Raw genomic sequence first — 27554 nt, 5'->3', positions numbered from 1 at the left:
ACAATTATAGATTAGACTTTAAATCTGCGATTAACTTCACATGTTTAAATTCAATTACCACGGCGATGCTACACCTATAACTGCACCTTTGCACACTTTCGCACTTTGAATAATAAGCAACCATCTCGATTTATAACAATTGTTTCGTATTTTATCTTTAGATGCTCAGCAGCTAATGAAATAATTCGTACAGTATCTGAAGATAAATTTAAGGGAGCCTGAAATATAAGGCCTGACTATGAATGCGTTAATGTAAGCAATTAAATATACGATGAGGTTAAAATACGATCTTTATAGTGCGAGAGAAAATGAAACATGAAAAAAAAAACATTATGAGCCACAATGCATACGAGAGATACTCTCGTCGTCTCTTAAATCAATGTAATAAATGTATTAGAACAAATTGATTGGTTCCACGATGTTTTATTAAATGTTAAATAATTAAAAAATTTTAAGATAGCATGAAAAACTCTAATACACTGCGAATCAAGCCGACGGATGAATAAGAGTCCGAAAATATGTAACCGTAATTATTAATATAATATGCACGATATATTTCGAACGCGTAAATTCAGCGACATATCCATGTTATTAATAAATGATCAATGTATCACGATTTTTCAAATTGAGTTACACAACATGACGATTCGCGTATTCCACTCTCTCAATTAAAAAATACTGAGCAAATCACATTGGTGAAAAGTTCAAAGCACGATGCGAAATATATTTAAGTTTTAATATTGTTAAAGAGTATTGTACATATAATAAAGTTAGTATTTTAAAATCTATTAACCTAATGTACAACTTATTGTCCACCATTTTAACATTTATCTCGAATTAATAAAATCACACGAAATATGCGTCTAATAGTCATCACTTGGGCACGTCACTCATGCTTCGGCAATTGCGAAAGTTAATCAATCGTGTAGCTTTGCGAATGACTAATTGGTTGTACAGAATAACCACACTTTCTCCTAGTACTTACTGTCGCTACCACTACGTCTCGAGGAATAATACGATGCGGAGCGACTCGTGCCGCGTCACCTTGTCTGAAAGTCGCACAGTAAATACGTTACATTAACTCAAAATAATAATACCAAGGTCGTGCGTCAACGAAATTTTTGTTTCCTAGAATTATTTAACGTATTGAAACAAATGTAAGATAAACATTCCAGTGACGACACGTATCTATATCCGGAAACTTAAGTTCGATCTACATAAAGCCCATTTTATATTAGTCCAGATCTACCGTAGGTGTCTTAAGTTTTAACCCGTAAACAATTGACCAACTAGTCGAATGCGAGGAGAATAAATGATTGTGATTCCTCACAGCTTAAGGCTTAAAAATTTATTGTAGATCTCCGGGATTACATGCAAGTCAATCTCAAATTTGTCGCGACAGCCAATCTGAAGCGTTGATTTTAAAAGTGACGCTTCGAGATTGGCTGGTCGCTAGAATCTTGCGACTCACGTCTTGTGCATCTTATTTCATCGGACTTTATACAAAATTTATTATTATTAATCTTAAATGTTTTTTTTTACAATGTTATAATCTAATATTATTTAAAAATTACAATTACTATTCGATTTCTAATCGAAATAAAAATAAAATTTTGTCTTCAAATTTTGATTTAACATTGAATTTAATAATTCCTCTTAAAGAATAATTAATCAATTACTTTCATTAAAAAAGAATTAACTAATTTATAAATATTTATTAAATATAAAGATATATATTTATTTGATAGAAGACACGTTTGATTTAACATTCTTTTTATCTAACAAATATTTATTAACTATAAGTAAATGTTTAGTTGGCTATATTTTTTTTTCAGTGTACATAAGTACGTGGCATTCGAAATAAAACCTACTAAGATTATATAGATTCGATTCCTTCGTACAATTCTTCATGGAGTAAAATCGTTGCAATTCGTGTACGCACGTGAAGGAAAGAGTTTTAACAAGCCACATAGATGTTTCGCGTCTGACGAAATGAGATTCGAATCTTTCCGGGTGATCGCGAGAGGAGAGCAGACAGGGGAATGGGAGAAGGATTAAGAGAGGAGATATACGCGAAGTGGCGGTGCACATCGAGAAGGATGTAAGTAGAAGAACTCACGGACTGTCACCGGGAGTACAAAGTGCAGGATGGCTGACGCGCCGGTAAAGGAAAGTCAGAAATATATCTCGCCTCTCATCTCCATGCTCTCGTTGCAGTTATATTACTTCGCCTTCTTCATCGCAAGATTCTCTTCGCCAAGTTTGTTAATGTAAAAGATCTAGCAACTATTACAATTATTCCGAATATTTACTTGGTATATTGAATGCCATGAGAATAAACTGAGAAAAATTTGGTTAAAAATAAACTAGAAGATGCTGATCACATCAATCAGAATTAGAATTATAATAGATTCAACTAGAAAATTCTGATTTGTTTATTTTTTTAACCGGAATTCCAATTAATGTAGATTTTTTTCCAATACATGAAAGAATGAGAAAAGACTTTGCTGAAGTATTGTATCTAAAAATTTAATTAGATCTGAAAATTATGTTGTCAGACCATCGAAATAATTATTTAGGTCAAGTTGGTTATTTTTTGCAGCATTACTCGGCATACTTGAGCGTCTTACATAATTATTTTTGTGAATCAGCAAAATTATTTTCAGCTCTCTAGCTAAACTTTTAAATATTTCAGAAAAATCGTTCTTCCTGTGTAAAAAGCTAATGATATGGAAATATACTGCTATTTTATCATTTCAATATTCGAAAAAAATGACTGTCAATTGCATAATATACTATGTCTGCCAGGGTAGCCGTAATTTAAACCGTCATGGCTGAAAGCATAACGTAGAGCGTTCTGATTTATCGACAGTCTATAGCAACGCTCCGTGATATTTAACGATGCTTCATATTCGACAAATTAGTATCACACGGATAGGATGTAATCGTACTTTAACGATCGCAAGAATTACACGACAAGAATCGCATTGAGAATTAATGATAAGTCTCGTCTTGTGTACAATCCTGCAGTACGCAGAGTGGCGGAGGCCGGATCATCTTCTTGCTGACCTTGTAAGGAGGCAACCCCCTGGCGGATTCTGTTATGCGAGCAGCTAAACATTTGCAGCACGCTCGAGTATCTATTCCTGTTCTCGGCAGCGCAAACGGCGAAGATTGCTCCAGACTACTGCTCAAACGCAGTAGTTACATCGGCAATACCGAACGTCTTGCTATCTGTCTCGAGATATCGGTCTTGTGCCGATTTAGATTGCCTTTTAGAACACGCTCGTACGAAACAGGATGCCGGGTATTCCTTGATGTAAAGTGAACTTCTCAGAACTGTTTGAAGATTCGTAATAAGCCTAAGGCTTCTTGCTTTGCAATGGAAAATTTTCATCAATTTTCATTTAATCAATTTTTATTTAATCTTTTCATAAAAATTTAGAAGTTAAGGTAAACAGATTTTTATAACATCGTTCTTAAAATAATTTTCCATAATGTAATTTCATATTTCGTATGGAATTTCTTTTTATATAAAGAGTCTATGTTCTATTTCTGAAATTCTTTATCTATCTTGGAGACAGTAAAGGAGAATGTTTAAAAAAGACCGATCTTTATGTCTATAAAGGTGTAATTAAAGAAAATAGTGCTTTTTATAGATTTCAACCTTCTGAGTATCATGTAATGTTAATAAAAATTTCAATATTCCTGCTTTCTTTTCAAGGTATTCTTCGAATGCCACGAATTTTTCAATAATTTTATCATATTTAGATTGAAATCTACAAAAAAAAAAACACTATTTCTTTTACTTACAGAAAATAACATTTGCCAATCAGTAAAATATAAAATGTTAAACAAATGCATTTTGTTTGTCTCTAGTTAAAGGACTTAACGCACATTAAATGTCTAGATTTTTTTCAGTATACAAATTGACGCTTGAAAAAATGCTTTTTGAACATTCAAAGTAGCTCATAATTAATACGTGTCTTTTATATTATTAAACACTACTCTCTAATTAAAAAAATTATTATTTGGAACAAAATGCATTAAAAGTCTGCTCTTCAAATTGATTACTCATTGAACGGTTGCTCGGTTTGCTTCGTGACATTGTACAATTCCATGAGAGAGAACGTTCATTGAATTCAAACAAGAACGAGTCGCTGTTATCGGACTCGTGGTTATCGAATCCCTTTTTCTACAACACGATAACGCTACCGATAGTTCGACTTAACGTGTCCATGAAATACACTCATCTTGATTTTCAAGGAAGAAAGGAAACAACGAACCTGGATTCATATCTACCTACCGCAACATGTGCACGTGTGCACACAGCACATTCGAGTCGACTGGATAAATTCAAACCGATATAAAGAAATACCGTTACTACTACCGCGTGTCCGTGATACAGTCGTTGCTACTGAAACCGCAGTCTCGCAGCAATACTGTATTCCAAAGAAATCTAAAGACGCGCTTTCTTCCTTCCCCGCATCGTGCATTCGATTCCTGTTATCGCGCTCGAAACTTTGTTCGACATTAATGTCCGAGCTCGCGTATCCTGTTTCAGGCTTTGCAACATTCAGCTGGAGAGACTTAACACAATACATTTAATATAAGTTTTTAAAGACATTTTTATCCTTTAAAAATATAATAAAAATATAATATTTCTATACAAAAATATAATATTTATTAATATAAAAATTCAAATAAAAGATACAAAAATTTTCGTCATAAGTCTAATTTTTTCACAAAATACAACATATTTTTCACATTTTTCATCAATATTGAAATATTGTTTTGTACAAAAACTAAAGCAGGTACTTACTTTATCTTTAGATATCTATTGATACGGATGTTCAAACGTGTTCGCGAATTCCTTAAGTCTTTCATATCAGTTTTTTAAATTTTTAATGAGGTTTATTTTAAGAATTAAACAGGTACATTTGAATCGATCCAAGCGCAAATTTGCGTGCCGATGTGAGAAAATTCACATAAACGGGAGACACAAACCGTGATGAAGCGCATGGATGGGGTTGAAAGTAGAAATATATCGCGAAATAGGAGCGGACAAACAGCCAAGGATATCGCGCAGAGGGCAGAGGCGGATCGGCAGTTAGTTACAGAGAGGAGGCAAAGAGGTGGGGCAGAGGTACGTCGCGGACCCGTAATGTTAACGCGGGCTGAACTACGCAACCTCGACGGGTATAAGTCGAGCTATTATCGGGCTATGCGCTGAGAGCCCTCCGCTTTCATCCGCTAATGGGCAGCTCTCCGCTCGTCTGCTCCTTTACTGCGTCATTAATACAAGTTGCACATGTCGAGAGTCGGTGCGCTACAATAATTTACATGAATGGAATTGAAAATTTTCTACTCCGCGGAAGAGAAAAGAAACGCGAAGGAGTGAGAAAAGGCGGAGTGGCGCGAAGAGAGAAATAGAAAGAGAGAGAGCGAGAGGAGATGCGGGTTAAGAGGACGATGGAAGGAGAAGGAGAGGGTCAAAGAGCGACAGAGAGGAAGGGGGTTGCGAGCAAGGAGCAAGGGGGAGGACGAAAATCTTCTGGCATTTTACGTCAGTAATTACATGAAAGATGGTATAACCCAGCCAACCGACAGACCGACAGACCGACCGAACCTACACTCGCCTGACCTCCCCTTCCTACCCGTTCCGAATCAACCAACCAACATGTATCCTCCCCTTTCAGCCGCCGACCGAATCCCCTTTAGCCTCTGTTACTCATCTCTTCGACTATGTCCTCCCTGTTCTCGCGTAACTTTTTCTGTCTCTCCACATACGGGGGGACGTGAACGACAAGGCCGGAGAACGAGCAAGAGAGGAAAAAAAAAAGGAAGAAAGAGTCCTTTTTATGTTTCAGTTTGTACATGAAGTGTGTCCGGCTGAGGATTTAACTACGCCATGAGGCCGAACCCACCTTTCTCCCCGAGCTCACCCCCGACAACCCTTCTAACGTAACAACGCTCTCATCTACGCGGCTTCCTCGGACGACGAGCTCCCAGGTGCGGATTCTGCAGAATGTAATACGACCACAAGGACCCGGCGAAGAAGCCAGGGAGAAGCGGATTTACCTATCGTTGACCCCGTGCACTTTATTATACGCACTACCATGAGTTAGCGCAAATAATGTCGTCGTAAAGCAATCACCCCGGCGCGATCCCCCACGCCTACGCGTGCAGACACCGCAAGACTTCCATGCGAGAGCGGTACCGCGTCGTACGGGTGAGGATGTACGAATGCTCGTAACTATCGTCTATGCACACCGAGCCGATGCGCTGCGTGAATTGATGGCAACTTGTGAGCTCTATGAAATAAATCCGATTTCATCCTCGTGCTCGCTATGAAAATCACCGTCCATTCGCCACGGCGAAGCCATGACTTCTCGTCGACCCAACTTTTTGACCCGTCATGAAAAAACAACCCGCTAGGTTACATTAACATTTTAACATCGATAATATTACACCCCGTGTCGAAAGTTACGATTACACCCATGTATAATTCATACCTCGATAACAATGTCCTGTGACCTTTATGGTGTACCCTGCTTTCTCGTATCTGCTTTCAATTATGCGCGGAACGCTGCGCTACATTGTAACCGACTTTTTCGCGAGATAGTGCAAGTAGTTGCAGATAATACATTGCCCGATAAAGATTGTGCGGATAATCCGTTGCACTTTTAGAGACGCAACGTGTCTGAAGTGTGGAATATGTATTTCTCAGTTCTCCACGACATTTCTGAAGGAATCGAAAGACTTTCAGTGCATCGCTACACGAGAAAGTTGTATGACTTTGCAACCTCAAGCTACGTTACCAACTAATAATTTATTTTTCCAAGTTATATTGCAACAATTTCGAAACATGATTATAACCAGAAATGTGTACGGTACACAACTCCATGCAAACATGACACGTACGTATCGATCTTTCAAGTTTCTGAGAAGTAGTATAATTAAACTTCGACTTCTCTCGAACAGCAGTATAGATGTCTTGTAAATATACATTCGCGATCGAACTAAGCAAAATAATTTGCATATTATAACGTACTAAATAATCATTAGAATACTTTACTCTCTCGAAAATTAATTTACAAGGTAAAAACTCTGTCAGACGTCCGGTTGAGATATTATCTTACTCCGGATTTTACCGCGTCATTTTATCGTTTCTCGCGAGATCACTGCAGGCGATCGCCGACGTGGTTTAACTTTCCGAGTCGTGTCGCGGACTTGGAGCACTCTGAGTATATAGCAGGTTGTTGCCGAGTTCTTCGTCGACATCACCCCCGGCTACTCGGTAGCTATAGAGGCCATACGTCAACGTCCATTACACTTCCACCCCGCTGCTGGCTTTAATGTTTTCGACTCGGGCACTCTTTATCCCACCTTGCAGCTAATTAGCGAGCCAGATACCAGACACGCGCTCCCACCTCTCTCTCTCTCTCTCTTTCTCTCTCTCATATCACCAGGCATACACACGCTCTCTCCACAAAGTCCTTCCACCGACCACCCGCCACCCCTTCGTCCATCTCTCGTCCTTACTTTCATAGAGACCTTGTGTTTCTTGCTGTTCTCACTCTCTCCCGTTCTCCCTGTCTACCCCGTGTCTACTTATGGTTCCTTCTCTGCCCGAGGGACACGTCCTTCTCGTTCTACCGGCCCGGCTCCGCGATTATTCCAAACTCATTTTAACTCATTACCCGGGTCCGCCGCTGCAGAATGGCGCGTCGACAAGTGCGCCGTACGTGAGCATGTCGGCGATACGATGCTCGAAAAGCCGGAATATAAATATGAAAATTCGCACGAGGGGCATCTCCCTCGCGTTCGTTCGTGACCGCTCTTGTATTCCATACACCTTCATATGTGCGTATATACGACGATTCCGTTAAAATTTATTACCGTCATGATAAATTCTTGTTGAATGCGTGCCATAATTTTCGAGCCGTTACGAATCCGTATATTGAATGGAAAAATATGAGCTATTGAAGAACGATTATCCAGGATTAAACAATATATCCCAAATGGAAAAAGATAAACTGTGAAGGATATTCACGATTGAATATATCCAGGAATTGTAATTAATCTCTATTTTTGTTCACTGAGGACGTAGTTATTATTGAAGTATTAGTTGGTTTGCTTGCGTGACGCGAAACGATGTTATTTCGTAATCGTTTAGGCGTGCAAGTTTAAAATTCGATAGAATGATCGTTGTTGAAGAAAACTTTTTTGGCAAGAAGATTACGCGATCAGCTAAAGCGGGCATTCAATTTCGAGTTCTTCCCAACTCCATTAACTACTTCTCCAAGAGGATACTCCGGCAAGCAGCGATCTCTCCTACGGTCATGGGAGTAATTCCTCTCCGACTTTGACCGGTGTGTACATGGTGGACGGGATAAGTTTCGAGCTGATCATTAGGTAAGTTTAGAAAAAGGGCCACTCCGAGGTTTCATTAGGAAATGGATGAAACAGTGGATATACGAGGATTCGAAAGGAGGCGGTTCTGTAATAGCAGGAAAGGGGAAAGCTTTGAAGCTCGCGATGACTCGAACTGATAATCCATTAGGATCCGTCTACTTAGAGTATAACATCTATTTGAATGCAAATCAATAGGGAATGGGAAAGGACGGTAGTCAGTAATTGGTCCGGCTTTATTGGAGCTCTCAGTGTCTCAAAGAGCATCTCGTTCGGTCATCTCCTCTCTTCAAGCTCCGCTTCAACGTCTCCTGCTTGTCTCTTCTTCCTTCCCGTTCGTTTCTATCCCTCTGTCTCACGATCTCTTTCCGTATGCTTCTCTAGAATTGCTCTTCCTCTCTCTCTCTCTCTCTCTCTCTCTCTCTCGTTGCCCTTACAAATCTCTGTTACTTCCGTTATGTACGCACGCTCGTCGTCGAGTTACAGAATGTAACTCTCGATGGTAATTAACCGAGATTCTCTTTAGCCAGTTTTACTAAAGCATTCAGTGTCTAAACTTATTCCAACAATTGCGAATTGCTACAGAATAACTTGTTATTAAATATATTGTTTTTATTAATGCGGATTTAATTTAAAGTTTCAATAGGAAAAGCGCTGAATAGAATATCATGTTCTAAATGTTCACTGTTTTTATCATTAATTCTGACAACTTTAAACCAGACCTCTTTAAAATTTATTTCAAATGAAGTAAAAACAGAATTTCGTCTCATCATTAAATATTTGATATTTAAAACATCATAACATTTAATATTGAGAACATTAGTGTCACGTTTGGCGCCGTTTAAATATCATCCGAAGCTCGTTAATGGATTATTTCTATCTAGAAAAGTAAAAGCATCCCTCGATTTTCTCAAACTTTCTAGAACATTTTAAGGCGCGACACGCTAATGCCCGATGTGTAACGCTTTTTACAATTTCGACAAATCGGACAAAGAGTAAACTAATGAGAAAGGCATTGAAGCGTCACAGTGTTCCCGTTCTCCTATAATATAGTTTGCGACAACTCTCTCTCTCTCTCTCTCTCTCTTCTTCTTCTTCCTAGACAGGTGCAGAGCGATTCATTCCCCGTCGTTGCGTGAGTGCTAACAGCATGGCGAGAGATGAAATTAATTCCAGCCACGTTCGAGCCACTCAATGGCTTCTTACTTTCCGTCGTCTTACGGTCGCGCACAAGTATCGCGAGTTCACGTTCGGTAATGGCTTGTAAGAGGAAACGCCGAAGATTTATAGGTTGCCACAACGAAAATGTGTGCGAGTCAACAATACGCTGATACAATATACACCGAGGGGATGACGGCGGCGACGCGACGAGATGGTGGCTGCCGGTATACATGACCTCCGACAAAAACGCGTACATACAATCGGACTGCGAATGGGAGTTTCTTTTCGCGCAACCACCATGATTAACGATTGAACGCACTCGACTTCCGATCCAAGACACTTCGACATTCCGCGGTGAAGAACGGTTGCCCTCGCTGCCACTCGCGTTCTCTCCTCGATCGCACGTTCGATTTTTACTTCCTTTCTCCGTGCTACCCTGCCCGCATCCGAAACGTTTCGCGCCTTCATTGATATATCGCGAGCCATCCATTTCCTGTTTCCGAACAGCGCTCCATTTTTCTGCTTGCGAAACCGAGGAGAGAGAAAAATCAATGCGACTTCTCGGAACGGCGTCCGTAATGTTTGTACTGTACAAATATTATTTAAACGTGTACCACAAATTTCCTTTCCTTGATTTTCCATTTATACTATTCATCCTATTTAGAATATTCATGAAAGTGTTGCACATTAAAATATTTAATTCAAATACTTGTAAAGCGCAAATAGAATTACTGCGCAAAGATATATATTCAGATTTATAATGTCAATGAATGATACATAATTATAGTTAATTATTTTTATGGAAAAATATAATTTATACTAATGATGAAGATAGATTAGTAGAAGACTGATGAAATCGTACATTATTATGAAAGCTAATTGAAAAATTAATATTAGTAACACAATACATTTATCGATTTTAATCAACGATATTCTCATTATAATTTCTTTTTGAAGCAAGCAACAAGATAGACTTATTTACACGATGCTTTTAGTAATTAGTAATTAACGTGCTAGTCTTCTAGCAAATTAGCAGCTCAAAATAATATTGTTCCTTTTTACTACAACTAAAAAAATTAAATTTTTCAAAAGAGGAGAGAAGTATTCTTCAACTTAACAAAAAAATTAAATAATATCGGTAAAAATATGTACTTATAAAAATATGATTAAATGTTTAGAATTTTAATTTCATAACGCTTAAAAACCACGCTTTTTCAGTTGTGATGACTCTACAAAGTTATAACAAATCCAAAATAATTCGTCACAAATGACATAACTCGAAATAGCAACGGTGCATATACATATTGATTTTAACAGCTAAAATTATTAAATTCAAAATAAAACAATTTTCTTCAACTTTGATTATCAAAACTGTCTTATAATTCTAAATTCCCTTCTTTTTATTCACAAAAACGATAATTCAAAATGTGTCACTTGTAGAATCTATTATATTATGATCTCTCTGAAAACCCTAAGAATGATATACTGTGAGAGCAAAAAGTATTCGTACGAGGAAATTTTTTATAAAAAAAGTCTTATTTATAGAAAATAAACATTAACTAACAATTTTATACAATACATTCTGTTCTAATATAAGGAAACGAGCATGTACTCTTGATTTTAGAAGCTAAATTTCTCGACTGTACGAATACTTTTTGAGCATCCAAACAATACAATTTTTAATTTTCGCTTATTTTTTTAGATGATATGTTTTCTATAATTAATTCAGCAAGCAAATTCGGTCACTACACTAGATTAGTGCATACTAAAAGCTACTTTTCATATAAATATTTTAAACTACTAACTATCTGTTAATGATATTGTCACGTTATTTAACAAAATAAATATATATATATATATATATATATATATATATATCATTTTATTGTCAAAGTTGATTATATTATATCACTGCATTGAGATAGTTTATATGAAGCAGTTTTTAATATGCACTGATCCCAATGTAGTGCGAGTGATTGAATTTTAAGAAACATACAGTCTATTTTACTCTTTATGAATAAATTGTTAATTACCCAAGAAGAAATGATCGTCGATTAAATGTCGAATCGACGTCAATTCGATGACTCATTTCTCGGTGTAGGATAATATTCACTTTTTAAAAAATTAAAGTTTTTTAAAAATATATTTTCTCTATACGAATACTTTTTGCACTCACTGTAGGTGTTATTTAATGAATGGATTGTGAAGTTAAATTAGTTTATTTTTGATGATTATTGAAAGATAATGATTACTTACTTATTTTGAGTTAAAAGCACTATTAATCACTACGCAAACAATATAGTTATGTACAAAGTATATTTGATAAACGTTAAAAATCGTGTAATAAACGTATAAACTGGAAAATAAACGTTTAAATTTTGGATATGTTTTTTTAAACGTTTTAATAAACGTTATAGAAATGTTTATAAGACGTTTGTAATGTTTATTAGGCATTTTTTTACTAGTTTAAAATACAATTCTCAAACAAGAATTTTCGACGTTTTGATGAACGAATATTTCATATTAATAACGTCTATTTAATGATTTTTTTATACAGTGTAAAAACATTTCGGCTATATGGTCTTCAAACCTATATTGTCTACTTGGATATCTTCCAGTATTAAATTTTTGAAAATAATTTTCTACTTCGGTTAGAAAAACAGCACGCTACAGTTGTTAAAAAAGCATCGTGCAAATCAGATCTAATAATTATTACCTCACGTGATGATACGATCAAAGAAATGAAACAGCAAAATGTGCGAGTAGTCCATCCATCGAAATTAATGTGGTGTGCAAGAAATAAACCATTCCGTATATACGTTTACTTTTCAGCGCTTTGAATATTTCGTGGCGGTTACGAGATAATAACAAAAAAACGTCGTTCGGTCGGCAGTTAGTTTTTTTACCAGGAACGCGCGCCTATTGTGTTTACCGGCGGTGACCGCGGCACGCGGGCGCCGTGCCGGGCGTGCTGCGTAGTTGTGTTATTCTTTCGGCAACGCTCGAACGCGCTGGCAGGCACGGCACAAAGCGCCCGGTATAGTACGTTGTTACATTATTATCCCTCGAGACGCGATAGCGAGTGCTTAGAAGAATGAGCGATCATTCTGTACGAACGATTAGTGATTCACGAATCCGTGTGATTACTTAACTCCCGCGATTAACGATTCATAAGTGTGTCAAACCGACGGCTATTTATCGGGACATATATTTCGCATGATTCATTAATTTGAAGTAGATATCGTAATTCAAGTAATGGTAAACCGTGATACATCGATCATTTATTAACAGTATGTATATTTCGCAGAATTCGCGTTCGTCAAATATATTTTAGGAATCAAATGGTATCGCATTGCCTTAACTGATCAATAAATCGTGATTAATCCGCAATTATCTCTAATTATAATACATACATTTATTCATCTCTGTCAATCTGGCCCCACTTTTTCACGTATGTCATATAATACACAAAATAACAAAACAAAATCGTAACTCATTCTTCGAAGTACGAGAGTGTATAAAGGTGCAGTTAGGAGCAACAGGTGTAGCATCGCCGTGTAGCAACGATTCTTGAAATGCATGAAGTTGATCGCAGATTTCCGTTGCCCTTAGTTACGCGAACAACAAGGATAAAATAAGTGTATTCGCGTTGCTTGTATTCTTTGCACTCAGCATCTTCGCTTTCTCTTTCTTCAACGTTCGAATATATATATATATATATATCCTAAGTGCAAATTTTTTAGAATTTCGAGCAATGCGAACAAATCTAAATGACACATCATGCGCTTATGCGCGAAACAGAACACACCCTGAAGTTGATTTGAACGGTTCGAGTCGTATAATCGCGCTCTTTTCGCTTATTCCGTCTTCCCTTGTAATATGCTACGCATTGCATTTGATTAACATCGTCGTGTCTCAGAAGTACCGTGCCAACTGTCGAGTGTCGCGCGAATATCGTATTTTGGTAATCGGTGTGTACGCGAGCGTATGTTTTCTGAGTGTAGTGTGTGAGTGCCATGAAGAAGCCAACGGACAACGCGAAAATAAGAGAGGAGGGAGCCCGGGGAGGCATCGTGCATCAGGCAGAATAATCTCTGGGTGAGTAATTTATTATTTAATTGTTATATTTGTTACTGCGACATTAATCGTTCGTTCTTGATAAAATCATATACGTTGTACTTCTTGTCTTGCTTCTCACAGATGCATGCATGTCTAAAAGACGTCATAAAGACATCATAATGACGTTTATGACGTCTTTTAGGACATACACATTTAAAAGATGTTAAAAACGTCGTAAAGCATTTTCTGAACAATTGTTTAAGTTCTTTTTTTGTGTACATTTTTCATATAAAGGATTCTCTCTCTCTCTCTCTCTCTCTCTCTCTCTCTCTCTCTCTCTCTCAAAATATTTAACCAAATATTGATAATATTATATTTCTGAATGTATGAATATTATATTCATTATGCATATAATGATATACAATGATGAATGTATGAATATAATATTTTCAAACTGTATTAGACTTATATCATTAGGATTATTTTATCATAAATATTAAACTTTCATTTTTATCAGATTTACAAAAATTGTTATACTTAATGAAAGGACTTTTCTCGGAAATTATATGATTATTTTATAAAATATCTATTTAAAAGGGAAGGACGAAAAATTTAATGTATGCAAGATAATTTTTAGAAATATTCATTATTTCTAAAGGAGTCTATAATATGGATATACTTTTATTTTACAGATTACGGTTACAATTCTGCCTTTGCACATTATGTGAATTGGTGAGTCAAATTATTTTTTATTTCATTATAAGAGGTAATGATCTATGGGAAGTGTCTCTTAATAATTATTGCATGTATTTATACATTATTCCTCTGTTTATGAACAGAGAAATGTGTGAATATGAACTAAAAAAAAATATTAAAAGTATAATATAGAAATAGTGAAGATTATTGTAAATATTTCCAAAATTACTTCTAAAGAAAGTTAGATGGAGATATAGTGAGAAATATAATAGATGTAATATTTTATTATATGTAGGGGGGGGAGGGTATATATCATTAGTAAATAATCTAGAGCTTTTATAGCACAACAAATAAATATTAATATTTTTCATGCAAATCAAAAATTAAAAATAATTTTTATATAATAATTTGTTTCTCCTTGTCAAAATTTAGGGACGAAGGCAAAGGTAATCCCCTCTTCTTGAGTATGCTCATGTCTGAAGGTATTTCATAGAATTATTAATGACTAAAAATATTATCCCTTGCAATAGCGATGTCGACTAATGTAAGTTCAAGTATTTGCACTTTGCAGAGTTCGAATTTATGTACTAGTACGTTAATTAAATCATCCTTTTAAATGAGTCTATACGATTAAATAAAATTACCACTACCGCATCGACAATTGCTTGCTGCAGGACATTTATAGCTAATGATAAAAAAAGTTACCTAACAAGTTCGTTTTTATAAATCCGACGATCAATGTCGCGCAAGATAAAACGAGTGTAATATTGAGAAAAAACTTTATATAGCGAATGTTTTCCAATGAATTCTAGAATGTTAACTCATTCGACGAGATGAAAATCGATTGGACCACGAGCCATTCGCACGCTGATTATGCCAATCGATCGCAACGGATTTTGTCGAATTCGTTATTTATGCAAATTACATTTATTTCACTTAATCCCGCAGCAAGTTAATTAAGCTCATTCGGATGTACGTATTCATGGTTTATCACCCCTAGCATTACTTTCGTAAATAGCTTCAATATAAAGTATCAGCAAGACAACCACTTTGATTTAATATAAAATTTCACAACAAAATGAGGAACTAATAGAAACTTAAGCACTTTTTATAATACACACAGTATGCTTATATTAATTTCTGATACCATTGCGATAACCTTCAGATATGAACATATTCACACACACAAGAAGAGGGGATTACCTTTGCCTTCACTCCTAAATTTTGACAAGGAGAAACAAATTATTATATAAAAATTATTTTTATAGAAGAGCCAAACGTTCATTGCTCGATTAAGTAGCTCATGCGTTGTTCCTAAGAAAATTCGGTTAAGATCTTCGAAGGCTGACTTTAATATAAGTATTTTAATAAGTTTTGTGTGAAGATAAACTTTTCTCGATTAAAATTTTATAGAGAATTCTATTGAATGCACTCAAGCTGAGACATAGCATTGTTCAAATGATTTAATTTCATGATACTCTCTTCTTTCTTTCGTTTTTTATTTAATAAAAGTGTACAATTCGATGCAAGATAGAATTATCTGCATTATTATTGCGTAAGAAATGATATCTCCAATCGATGCTAGTATCATTGGGTATTATCTATCTGGCTTGAGTCGCAAAATCGCACTCTTACTTGGTCCAGTTTATCACTTATATGTTTTACTCAACGAAATGTGGTACCGTGCATATAATTTGACAAACACCATCACTCGGCACATGCATTCGCCGCTAGTGTCACGAAATATCTACCTTGCGCCAAGCAGCGTCCGTTCTCGTGCAACCCGACATATATCACTCCCAGTTTCCACAGTCTTCGAGCTGATCCCCGCAGAAAGAATGAACGGGAAACGAAACATCCGATAAACAACGACGCGTTATACCCCGCTGTCGAGGTTATCTATCCGTCTGCACTTTGCCGACTCACGGATTTCTTCTCACCGCGTATATTTACAATCGAATCGCAACGTCAAAGTGAAAGTTCAATCGTACCGCGGCGTGCTATTCTTTTTCCGATTGTCTCGTCATCGCGAAACGGAGCACAGTGCAGACACACGCAGAAAGACAAAGAGATAGATAGAACGTATGCTGTTCTAAACAGTTGTAAGGCAAGGCCTCTTTAGGAGCACATATGATATAGAAATTAGAGAAATAAAAGCGTCAAGTGATATAAGATTATGGGAAAAATTGGATAGTTCAGCAAAGCTATAACTGTACGAGTTTAACATCTATAACTGAGAAAATTTAATAGTTCAGAGAATAGTTCAAAGATATTTTTTTTCTTCACTACAATAAACAAAATTGCTAATTGTTTTCATCAATAAATTTTCTTCATTGTAGTAACAAAAGTACACACATCACCTTAGCATGTTTTGTTCTGTGTATTGGAAAAATTTTGATTTACATATATATTGGACCGATTTTTATAAAAAGTTGTCTTTGCTATATTAATAAATTTGCTGTGCTATTACAATGCTAATTTTATCCAGTTGTACAACTTTGCTATCTTAGCATATACGAAAAAGAAATCTTATATTTGAATAATATTTTTTTTTAATAGTAGCTAAGTAAACATTTTCTTATTGCAAATAAATATTTATTTAAAAAGAAAAGATAATACTTAAATGAAATAATGTGTGTGTTTACGTAAATATTTATTTTCAATAAGGAAATGTTTGCTTAGCTACTATTCAAGGAAATATTACTTAAACGTACGAATTTTTTTTTGTAGAAAAAAGCTGTCTGCTCATATATTACAACTGTAGACTTGCTGAATCGGTGAAGATTTTAGTTGTTTTAACAAATCTTTTTCTTCGTGATAAGATAAACAAAATGAAATAAAAAGTAAAATGTATAAAATGTACACAAAGAAATAAGAATTGGAGTAGCGCAGGTGAATAACGGAGGCGGTAAGACGGTAGCTAAATTTATCCTCACCGCTGCAGGTGACAGAAGAGCCTTTGCCTGAAGAGAGAGTGAGAAATACAGCGTCTCGTTGATCTCGAACGATCATCCCCTCTGCTTCTCTGTGAGACGAATTCTCACGCTTCGCGTTCGATATATGCATACATTGGGCGATCCTCCGGTCTCCGACTTAATAACACTCGACTGCCGCTTCGTTCGCGCGGTGTAAATTAATGCCCGCGGCTCGCGGTGTGTGTAGAGTCTGCAGAGAATCTTTCTACGCACACACACGCACGTGGAGTGTTCTCGCTGCCCCCGTTCCCCATGAAATTTTTCGCGCTGCTCGCCCACTTGCTTCACTTTCACGCGACGAGCTGCGCTACCGAATGCATCGCTTCTCTCGCGTAGGCGTCTCGCAAGAAGCGACTTTGTCTCGACAGAAGTTACGGTAGAAATGTTGCGATTCAGGATATCGAACTGGATATAATATACTGATGCAAATGCAATCGAGATTGCATTATAATTTCTACCACAGAAATTACATAAATATTTAGATATATTTATATGTAAATACTCTTCGAGATATTACGTAGAGATATTTCAGGTTTTAATTTAAATAATTTCTATCAGACATTAAATAAATACTCACGTAGAGATATTTTCAGGCTTTAACGTGGATAATCTTTTTGTGTGTGTGTATATATATGTGTATATATATATATATATATTATTTTAAGCGTAACATGTTAAACATGAAAGTCATAATTCTTCAAGGTCGCTAAGCAATGTTTCAGTGCCAGCATCGTGATTACGGAACGGCTAATGCTCTTCAAAACGCGTATTCGCTCTGCTTTTCAGTAAACGCTAACCAAGTTCGAAAGTAGTTAAGAAGATTCTAACGAGATACCGGTCGTTATGCTCGCAGTCTCAATGCGCGTACGCAACTCTCACTGCGTTTCGTTAACGATCTCCATTCCGCGACAACGTCCAGGTGGAAGCGGTGAAATGAGATTTTGCCAGTCGACGTTGTACTCACGGTTCTTATGTGCTTTCCCGCGTAAAGTATGCGCCCGGTTAATGGCTCCGCAGAGAACAGATATTGCATGGAGACGCTTGGACTCTGTGGTAAGGTGCCACGGCAGGCAATTAATTCCTCCGGTTAGACTTCCGTATCGGAAAGAGATAAACGCCAGACGCTCTTGGTCGAGAGACCTTAGGATCGTATATTACCACGCAGTTTTGCGAAATCCTTTCCCAACTGCTCGTCGCACGCCACGCTTGCAAGAATTGTAGTTTTAAAGAAGCACTCGTAGATCCTTCTTGACTTCCCTTTGACTCCGGACAAGTTGTATAATATAATACTTGGCAAAATATAATTGTCGGTACAACCAAGTTGTTACATATATAAATATAATATTATTTTTTTCCAACTGTTTACTGACTATAAATGGTAAGAATAATTTTACTGTAGTATCTAAAACTTTAGATAGATACAGATTCGAAAATAATTTTATATACATAAATAAAAGAATAGATTGCGCATTTCTAAGAAGTCGTTGCTACAAGGAGTGAGGTAGCTTCGTAAGTAACTTGAATCGTATCGAACAGAACAAAGAGAACTTTTAACAATCAAAATTATACAATAAGAAAGGATATAGTCAAGAAAGGATATAGTGGAAATTAGTACATACAAAAATTAAGTCAGATATAAAATAAATTTACTTAAGTAAAGAGCATAGTACTACATGTTTCGGCTCACTTTTGAACTCTCTTTAAAGTTATACATGTGGTATCGATTATGTGAAATAATAGATGTGTTAATGTGCCGTAAAAGTTATTGTGTAAATAATGTATCATTCACAGATAATTATGAAAGACGTGTGTAAAGGACATCTTTGTTTCCTAAAGATTAGGTCAGGCAAACAAACCCTTATTAACCTGGATCCATCAGCGCAAATCGAGTTGGGACATGGCAAAAATTTAATGCTATTTTGTCGCTAATTTGTTGCTCTAAGGCGAATTTGGTTGATTCAATCGTTTAGCAGCAAAAAAACAAAGAAAATGAGAGGTCCAAGTTAATGGCAAGCTGGACTCCCCTATAATGAAAAATTATATATAGAGCTGCGATATAAAAAACACCAGATTTGATTGCTTTTTTGTTGCTTCGAGATAGTGCAAAAACATATCGAAAAAATTATATTGTAACAATATATTTAAACAAATATCCATATATAATCAAAACTGCACCCGAGCGTTATGAGTAAAAGTTATATATACAAAATATATTATTGCTCGCTGGATTTGCGATGGTGTGAGATCCAGGTTAACAGAGGTGGCAAATAACTCTACAATATCAATGATTCGATAGTCAATAACTCACTTAAATCATATCACTTTCTCTCTCTCTCTCTCTCTCTCTCTCTCTCTCTCTCTCTCTCTCTCTCTCTCTCGCTTTTTATAGTATCGAGAAGAAAAGTACTGATGTGATTCAGTGCTTTCTTAAAAAAACACAGATGCTAAGATTAAGATATGTACGGTTTATCACCATTTATATATGATGATATCGTTTGTTTTGATTTCTTGAGCGAATAATGTGATAAGTATGTACTTTCAAGAATATATTTATGTATTTTGCTTCCAAAAGAATAACATAAGTGGATATCGAATTTTTGCTTTTAAATCATGACAATTATGACCGTATATTTGCAGAGAAATGTATTCATTCATTATATTTACAGTAGCTTAAGGCAGCCGTTTCTCTTGTTAAAAAAAAAATGAACGATCCGCATCATGTTTCTGCATTAAAATCATATTAAAATCCTCGGACTCATTTTCGCGGTCATTTATGTGCCACTTCTGCAACAAAGTATGTACACGGTTAAATCGTATCGTGTTGCGACGCCGTATCTGAATACTTGCGTGCAACTGCGCCTATTTATAGTCGTGTTCCTAAAAGAAAAAAGAAAAGAAAAGAAAAAAACCGTAGCTGTACCTTTACCCAGATACATTATCCGCCGAGGTACGTGTACCTGTACCGAGTTACTCTGAAAACGTGCTTTACACGTCACCGGTTGGGAGATGGTCCGGTTGCAGAACGAGCGGGCTGGCGCCAAGTGGATGTCACCACCACATATTTGGCTTCGCAAGGACGGCATACACGTGCGCGCGTTGGTGTGTCCCGTGTACTCGAGCCGGATGCCTTAGATTCCGCGCGGCTAATTAACTTTGCGCTACGGCGAATTAATCCGGTTAAATTCAGCCTGCGCACTGCGCGACAATTATCGCGTCTCCTAGACCAACATGTGGGGCGCGGGGAAAAAAATCTGTGTGGCGTCCCTCGGAAGTCGCGGCGATCGTAATTGCTCCGCTCGCGCTCGCGTAACGTCTTATTCACCGTGTCGATCTGAATTACTAATCTTACATTGCTCCTTGAACGAACGAACGAACGAGCGAGCGAACGAGTCGACGATGCGTCGAATCACGCGGGAGTCGCTTTTAAGGAGATACGCGTTAGAGGCCCGATGACGGGGCGACAGGCAAAATGGATGGCTCATAATTGCGTGCCGCGATAGCAGAAGAAAGTAAATTTACGGACGGCCCGATCGTAAATTGCTCGTCGGCGAATTGTGCGGACGGTTGTTCATATACATGAGAGATGCCTGCGCGTTAGCGGGGCGATTTAAATGGTTGCGAGGTAATTGCTGATTAACGGAGGAGGATTTCTCACTTTACATCGCTCCAATAATTCCGAGTGGAAGGATAACCTGGGTAACACTGACGATACGATTCGATCTATTTCTAGTTCGTCACCCAATTAAATAAGTAATTCAATTCTGTCTTTCACTAACTTTGACAGCGTACACTTATTATGAGCAGTAATTGATAGGAAAGTCTTTCTTTGACAGGCAGATTATTATTGACATTCTTCAACGTATGTGTGTGTGTGTGTGTGTGTGTGTGTGAACACCTTTTTCGAGATAATCATGTAGAGAATAGATTTTTTAAGAAAAGACGTAGGCATTAGAGAATCTACTTAAAAGGCGTATCAATTAAATTGTTTTAAAATTTTCTTTCGGAAAGTTACATAATTAAAAGTCGATTGATGTTTCGATAAATACATTTCAATTGAAGTAGGTTTTCCCGTTGCTTCTCCGCGTTATATCAAGATGTTGGTTATAATATATTATTAGTGATCCGAGATTAATGATTTGAGATACAAAGCGGATTTAATTATAATATTTATTTATTCTTTTTAGAAATTAATATCCGGTAAACGGATCGCGAGTGAAAGCAGTGTTGCTTCGGTTGATATTCGAAGAGATACGCTAGGAAAGAACAGTATGCTAAAGTATTTAAAATTATTAAAGTTAGATCTGATTGATGAAAAGTTACATCTGATAATAATTTTGTTGGACTATCGAATAATTATGTAGAACACTGAAGTGTTGACGACAAAGCTGCTAAAGATTTTAAAATTCTAGCACTTATATATTCGAACGTCTTACATAATTATTTTGATGGTCCAAATTAATTTCTTTTCAAATCTGTGTGTCTCTGTGTAATGAAATATAAATTACTTTAAATACTTGAATAAAATCGTTCTTTCCGTATATTTAATTCCGAAATTCATTCTTCCGCAATGTAGATAATCGCAATTTTGACTTCACGCAGGTGCAGGTGCTCTCAATACATGGGAGTCAAGGTAGAATACACGCTTGGCATTCACCTATGAGAAGCGCTTGTGTTTCGCACGCGTGGAAAATGAGTCATATTCGCGCACGCGATACCTTGATTAAGACGATTTGAATGACGGTAAAATGAAAAAATCCGTCACGGTTTCGACGTTTCTTACGCAGGAGTGTCGAACGTTCGTTAAGTGTGGACGAGTGCTCGTGGCGATTGTGACTAATGTGACATCGCTGCTGCGATTAACATATTAATCATACGATAACGATCGTGTGGGTGCCTCGTGCGGCTTCGCACGCATCTCGCGTCCTGAACTTTCTCGAATGACGAAGGAAAAAATCACCGACCACGCGGAATTCATCGCGACGAGCGATTCTTATTTATTGTTAGGTAGGCGGATAAGAAGATATGTGTCAGGTGCTTTATTACTCGTTGGATTTATGAAGGTTATCATTAATGCGCGATCGGAGCGTTAATGCGCGAAGTATGCGCGAAGAACAGAATCAACATCTTATTCTACGTATGTTACGAATCGAAAAGTTTTTCAGACGTTGGTGTGTACGAGACGCAAGAATAATATTTAATCTTGAAATATTAGTTGGGTGATGTAAAAATACCCAAGTTGATAGATGGGATGCTCAGAACATAGCAAGCAAACAAATTTCATTCTATCAATCGAAAACTTAATAGTTGTACTTTTTGCTAATCATTATATGTTATAATTAAATTTATATATAATACTAGTTATACATTTATGAGATAAAAATAATAAATTTCCAAATTTTCGAATAATACTTTTTATCTTCCTTTTCCAGAACAAGATTTAAAAATGAAAATTATACCCGATCACACCTATCTACTCACTTCAAGATTAATATTTTTTTATATAACTAACGATAAGAAATAAGTTCGAACACTATTGAGTTTTTAACTTTTCGAAAACTGTCGAATGTTTACAAAGAGCTTTGCGAATTAGGAAAAATACGCGCTAGAAGAGATTTACAATGAATTTTTATGAAAAATCTATCAAATTCGTTTTATAACGTACACGACATTAGTTGTTTATTCGTGTAATGATATTCATGCCGGAGGATAATGTCGAACGGAAGATAATAGGCGAAACTCTCGCATCAGTTAAAACATTTATGGTAGCCCTAGGATCATAGTAATTAATATTAATTATTAGAGCGTATTTTAATGTTAATTAATACCGGACCCATTTAATTGCGCCCAGGGCAGATTTCTCGGTACGCACCACCGATATCGTCGAGCCGCACTCGTAAAACGGCAATTAATAATGTGAAATGTTTGCACCCGATTTGCTGCGGCAATACGCGCTCTCTCGTTCGGCCGCTTCATAAACCGAACGATCTCTCGTCCCTTACGATACGTGCGGATCGTCACGAGCAAATTATAGCCGACAGAGAAAATATAAGAAAAATCATCGTCCGCACTTTCTCGTCGCGGTGACATGCACGGCGAATGATGAAACACGTACGCTAAGAGAAGAATCGGGCTTACACCTGTTTGCCTCGTCATCGAGTGCAATAACACGAGATTCCGATCCCGAGAGAACGATCACGAGCAAGTGATGATCTTCTTCCCGCGCACCACCCTTTTCTCTGAAACTCGACTTGTTCTACCACCACGGGAACATAATGCCACACGGAGCAGGTACTCATAATGCCCGACCAACTTGTTGAGATATAGCCCGGGTAGTGTTTCAATCGCTTCGCTACGACCGTCGACAATGATACGTGCACGTATGCAAAACGTATTACAATATTGGATACCGGGGCTATGCATCATGATAGTCGAAATAAATCATCCGGCAACAAGCACCGACGTTAGGCTAGGAGAGTCTTAAATAATTTAACAATTTTTCGACGCCGCGACCTTAAGGTCATGCCGAGCGCATCGCGTAAATCCCTTTACCTTGTAAAAGGCTCCTCTCCCCCCTTTTCTCGCGCTGAGTACTTCTGCTGAGTACTGGAAACCGAGGGAAATCGCGTGTTTGTTCAAAAAAGCGGCGTATCCCACGTGCTCGCATCCGCGGTAATAAAGAGTCCTGGCTTCGCGTATCGTTGGAACGCTTCCGCAAATCGAGCAACAAAACGCGTGGCGTACTGTGGCGGATATTATATAAGCGTATGCAATTCAGTATGCAAAAATGAAACCCGTCCCTTTGACTAGTTTACTCCTCGCTCGAGGCTCAAAAGCAACGAGAAAAATTTCTGATCTTCTTTCAGCAAAGAAATTTCAGTTTATGGTATTTTATCTTGTTCGTTCATGCTAAAGTTGGAGATACATAAGTTTTCATTTACAAATGTACGGACTGCTATCTACTTCATCAAATCAATATTTACTTTTCTTTTCCACGTGTATGTCTATTAATGCTAATTTAATGGTAAGGCTACTATTGGAGAGCTTTTTAGAATATATTACATTTAGGAATAAAGAGGAAAAAGTAATAATAAGCATAAATCATTCATTTAATGTCCAATAACATAGTTAAACACCGATGACAAATTTAATCATTACAGGAATGTATACCGTACAACTGTGAGATGAATAATTCGATTCTGCATTGAAAATTTGCAATTCGGGTATTATAAGATTGCACGAGATTGCGTCAACATAAGACGGACAACATTGTGTCTAAAGCATCACAATGCCACTTGATCCTTCGACCGCCGCTTTCGTGTATTCATGCGTGTACGTTCGTGTTCTGTGCTCTCTCTCTCTCCTGCTCTCCCTTTCTCCCTGCTTTCTTTCTTCTCCCTGATTATAATGGCCAAACACATAATAAAGAGGGCAAAACGCGATATGTAGGGCGGCTAACAATGGAGCACACCTGAGCACGGGCCGGTGCCCGTTTGAGGTGGCTTTGGGGAGGTAGAAGGTACCGCATGGTGCACCGGTATGAAATGTCCGGGGGAACAGAAAAAAACGCGAGGGAACGGGGAGAGAGGCGCAAGGAACGGAACAATGCTCTCAGCCTCTTCTGCTTTTTCTTCTTCTTCTCTTCTCTTCTCTTCTCTTCAACAGCGGTTGATGCTGCCCGCGTCCCTTCCTCGATCCCTCTCGTCGGAGAGAACTCGGGTGCCAGCGCGACGCTCTCCGATTTGTTCGCGAAATGCCGAACACGGCCGGTCACTTGGTACGCATGTCGTCGTAAAGCAGCATGGCATTGTCCATCTCGCACTTTCGCGTGTGCGTGAATTGTCTCATTCGCGTTCGCGTGTCATTCTTCCGGTCATAATTCGTGCCTCGAGGTTGCTGTATCTTCTTACATATTGTGAACATTTTCTCCAATTATGTATCCAATTATGTACATAGCGAATAGCAATTGTTATATTTAAGAACAAATAACACGTTTTAAGAGATTCCACTCGCATTATTTTATAAATTATTTTATAAATAGACATAAAGAAGAAATTTATTAAATTGATTTTGCCCGTTGGTTCATACTTTTTATTTTAGGAATGGCTGTCTAATATTGCTGTGAAAATATATCATATTTAACTACGTGATTCTTTAAATGTACTTGGCGTTATGTCTACAATTCTGCTTGACGCCGTTAATAACTTCTCTTTGATCAATTACTTCTCAAGTACTTTTGACATTAATGTTTTCCCACCGCTGCGAGAAATCATTAACCATTACAGGCTCGCTGCTTCCGACATTAAAACTTAAAACGGCGGTGATATAATTATGAGCAGCGGCTGAGATTTTTGCTCTCGCCATGAATTCTTGTAAGTCGCTACTAATATCGGGCTATAAAATAAATTGACAGTTTTTTTATTCGTCAGTTTTCACACACACACATACTTTGTATATAATAAGTGAAAAATGTTACAGGTGATATCTCTTTTAATTGATTGGAATTAATAAATTTTTGTTTAACAACCTTGGGATTTATGAATAAAATATTTTTATCGCAATGATATTTTGTTTTACATTGATCACGTAAGAAAATGAGAAGATATAATAAAGTTATTTTTACTGTCTTTTATTGTCTGTCGTTTATTCAAAATTAAATGATCGCATTCAACAGAATGTTTATTTTGCAACTGCTGAGAGTTTTCTTCTCTGCGATAGAATTATTCTTCTAGAGGCCTAAAAGGATAATCCATCGGCACAAGGAAAGAAACTTCTAACAATTGCAAAATAAATTGCATTCTGTTGAAGGTGGCTAATATCTAAATTACTTTGAATTAAATTTACTAAAGAAGGTATACGTGTATGTTCTACAACGAATATTATATATTAGCATCATTATACTTATAATTCTCGTAAATTATACGAGAACCTGCTATTAAAGTTTCAACGAATGACAGTTACCTATTACGGAATGCTGCAGAAGAAACTTTGCACATTCTCAAAGAATGTAGAAGATTCTCCAGCAAATCGATTGAACACAAATAAACATAACCTGAAGTGTGTGTAGCGAAAGAAGCTTTCACGCGGCTTCGCGATTATTGCTCGATTAATAGCCACTTTCGATAAAAATAAGACATTGCTAATAAATCTGTCAATATTGACTTTCCATTAAATCATGAAAATTTTCAATTGTTAATAATGAAATCCAGAGATGGATTTAGTTTTCTGATTTGAAAAAAGAAATAAATAGATGGATATGTAGAGAGAGAGGGGGAGGGGGAGAAAGAAGGAGAGAGATAGAGAGTTTCCATTTTTTAATTAAATCAAAGTGATATAATTATTAATTTCTTTTTATAAAATAAATTTTTATTTACCAATATACAGAGGATAAATTTATATAATACAACCAGATGGGGAGAGGGAATTATTCCTCATATAAAAATTAAACTTTATTCGTCTAAGATTTTGTTGGTAATTTTTCAGGTTGTACCATAGATTTGTCTCGATTTCCGCCTTACATTTCCAGAAAGTTTTATTAATTATGGCTTATAATTATCCTTGCACATTCTTAGAATTATGACAATAGTTCAAGAGGGAGATAATTAAATCTTCAGTCCACATAAATACATGTTGCTCTTTCATCCATTTCGCATGCTATGTCCTCTCTCTTCTTAATGGCAAGATTAAAAAAATTTTTTTTTTTTGTTTATTTGCGCACTATGGCTTTCAAGATCGATATAGTATGTATACTTATATATTATATTCCATAATTTCGAATGCATGACTAAAAAACGCATATTCTCCCAAACTATAATAGTTATTATTCATTATATTTCGAATCGATGTAAACGCGCATAGTTACATTTACCGCGAAAGGTTACAGCTTTTGCCTTAACGGAAGTTGTTACATTATATTGCAGATCTTTCCAAACACAATAGATTTAAATAAGTCGAGTCATGTACGACCTGCAGGTCAAGGGTCGTGCATGAACCGCGCTTACACTTACAACGAGTCGAAACACGTAACGGTACTAGTTAAAAGGCTTTTCAATTTAAGTGTCAGTTACGATAGACTTTTTCTTATATCAAAGCTGTGTTTGGGAAGTGCTATCAGCGCTATTACTCATTCTATCTTTGTTTTACGTCTGAATGATAAAGGTAGAATGGCACAATGGCACTGATAGCACATTCCCCGGACGCAGCTTAAATGTAATTGAATACAGCTTGCATTTAATTTTTTAACTTCCGACC

The 27554-nt window shown here is 36.7% G+C and overlaps 1 protein-coding gene across 4 annotated transcripts in view; it reads left to right on the top strand.

The window, feature by feature from the left end:
- The first annotated feature begins 12498 nt into the window (after positions 1 to 12498).
- LOC108750822 (transcription factor SOX-5-like) overlaps positions 12499 to 27554 on the top strand; it is a 191252-nt gene continuing 176196 nt past the window's right edge. For 2 of the 4 annotated variants that reach the window (XM_018490607.1, XM_018490603.1), the window contains exons 1-3: positions 12499 to 12618; positions 13320 to 13674; positions 14328 to 14367. In XM_018490607.1, the coding sequence (XP_018346109.1) occupies positions 13331 to 13674; positions 14328 to 14367 (384 nt within the window). In that variant the 5' untranslated portion in view covers positions 12499 to 12618; positions 13320 to 13330. Of the gene's footprint in view, positions 12619 to 13206; positions 13215 to 13305; positions 13675 to 14327; positions 14368 to 27554 lie in introns of those variants that run through there. The other 2 variants (XM_018490604.1, XM_018490606.1) reach the window with 2 other exon arrangements.

The sequence above is a fragment of the Trachymyrmex septentrionalis genome, unplaced genomic scaffold, assembly GCF_001594115.1.
Source record: "Trachymyrmex septentrionalis isolate Tsep2-gDNA-1 unplaced genomic scaffold, Tsep1.0 scaffold37, whole genome shotgun sequence".
NCBI classification, from domain to species: Eukaryota; Metazoa; Arthropoda; class Insecta; order Hymenoptera; family Formicidae; genus Trachymyrmex; species Trachymyrmex septentrionalis.
The sequence above is the reverse complement of the archived record's forward strand: the minus strand, read 5'-3'. Positions and strand labels throughout refer to the sequence as shown.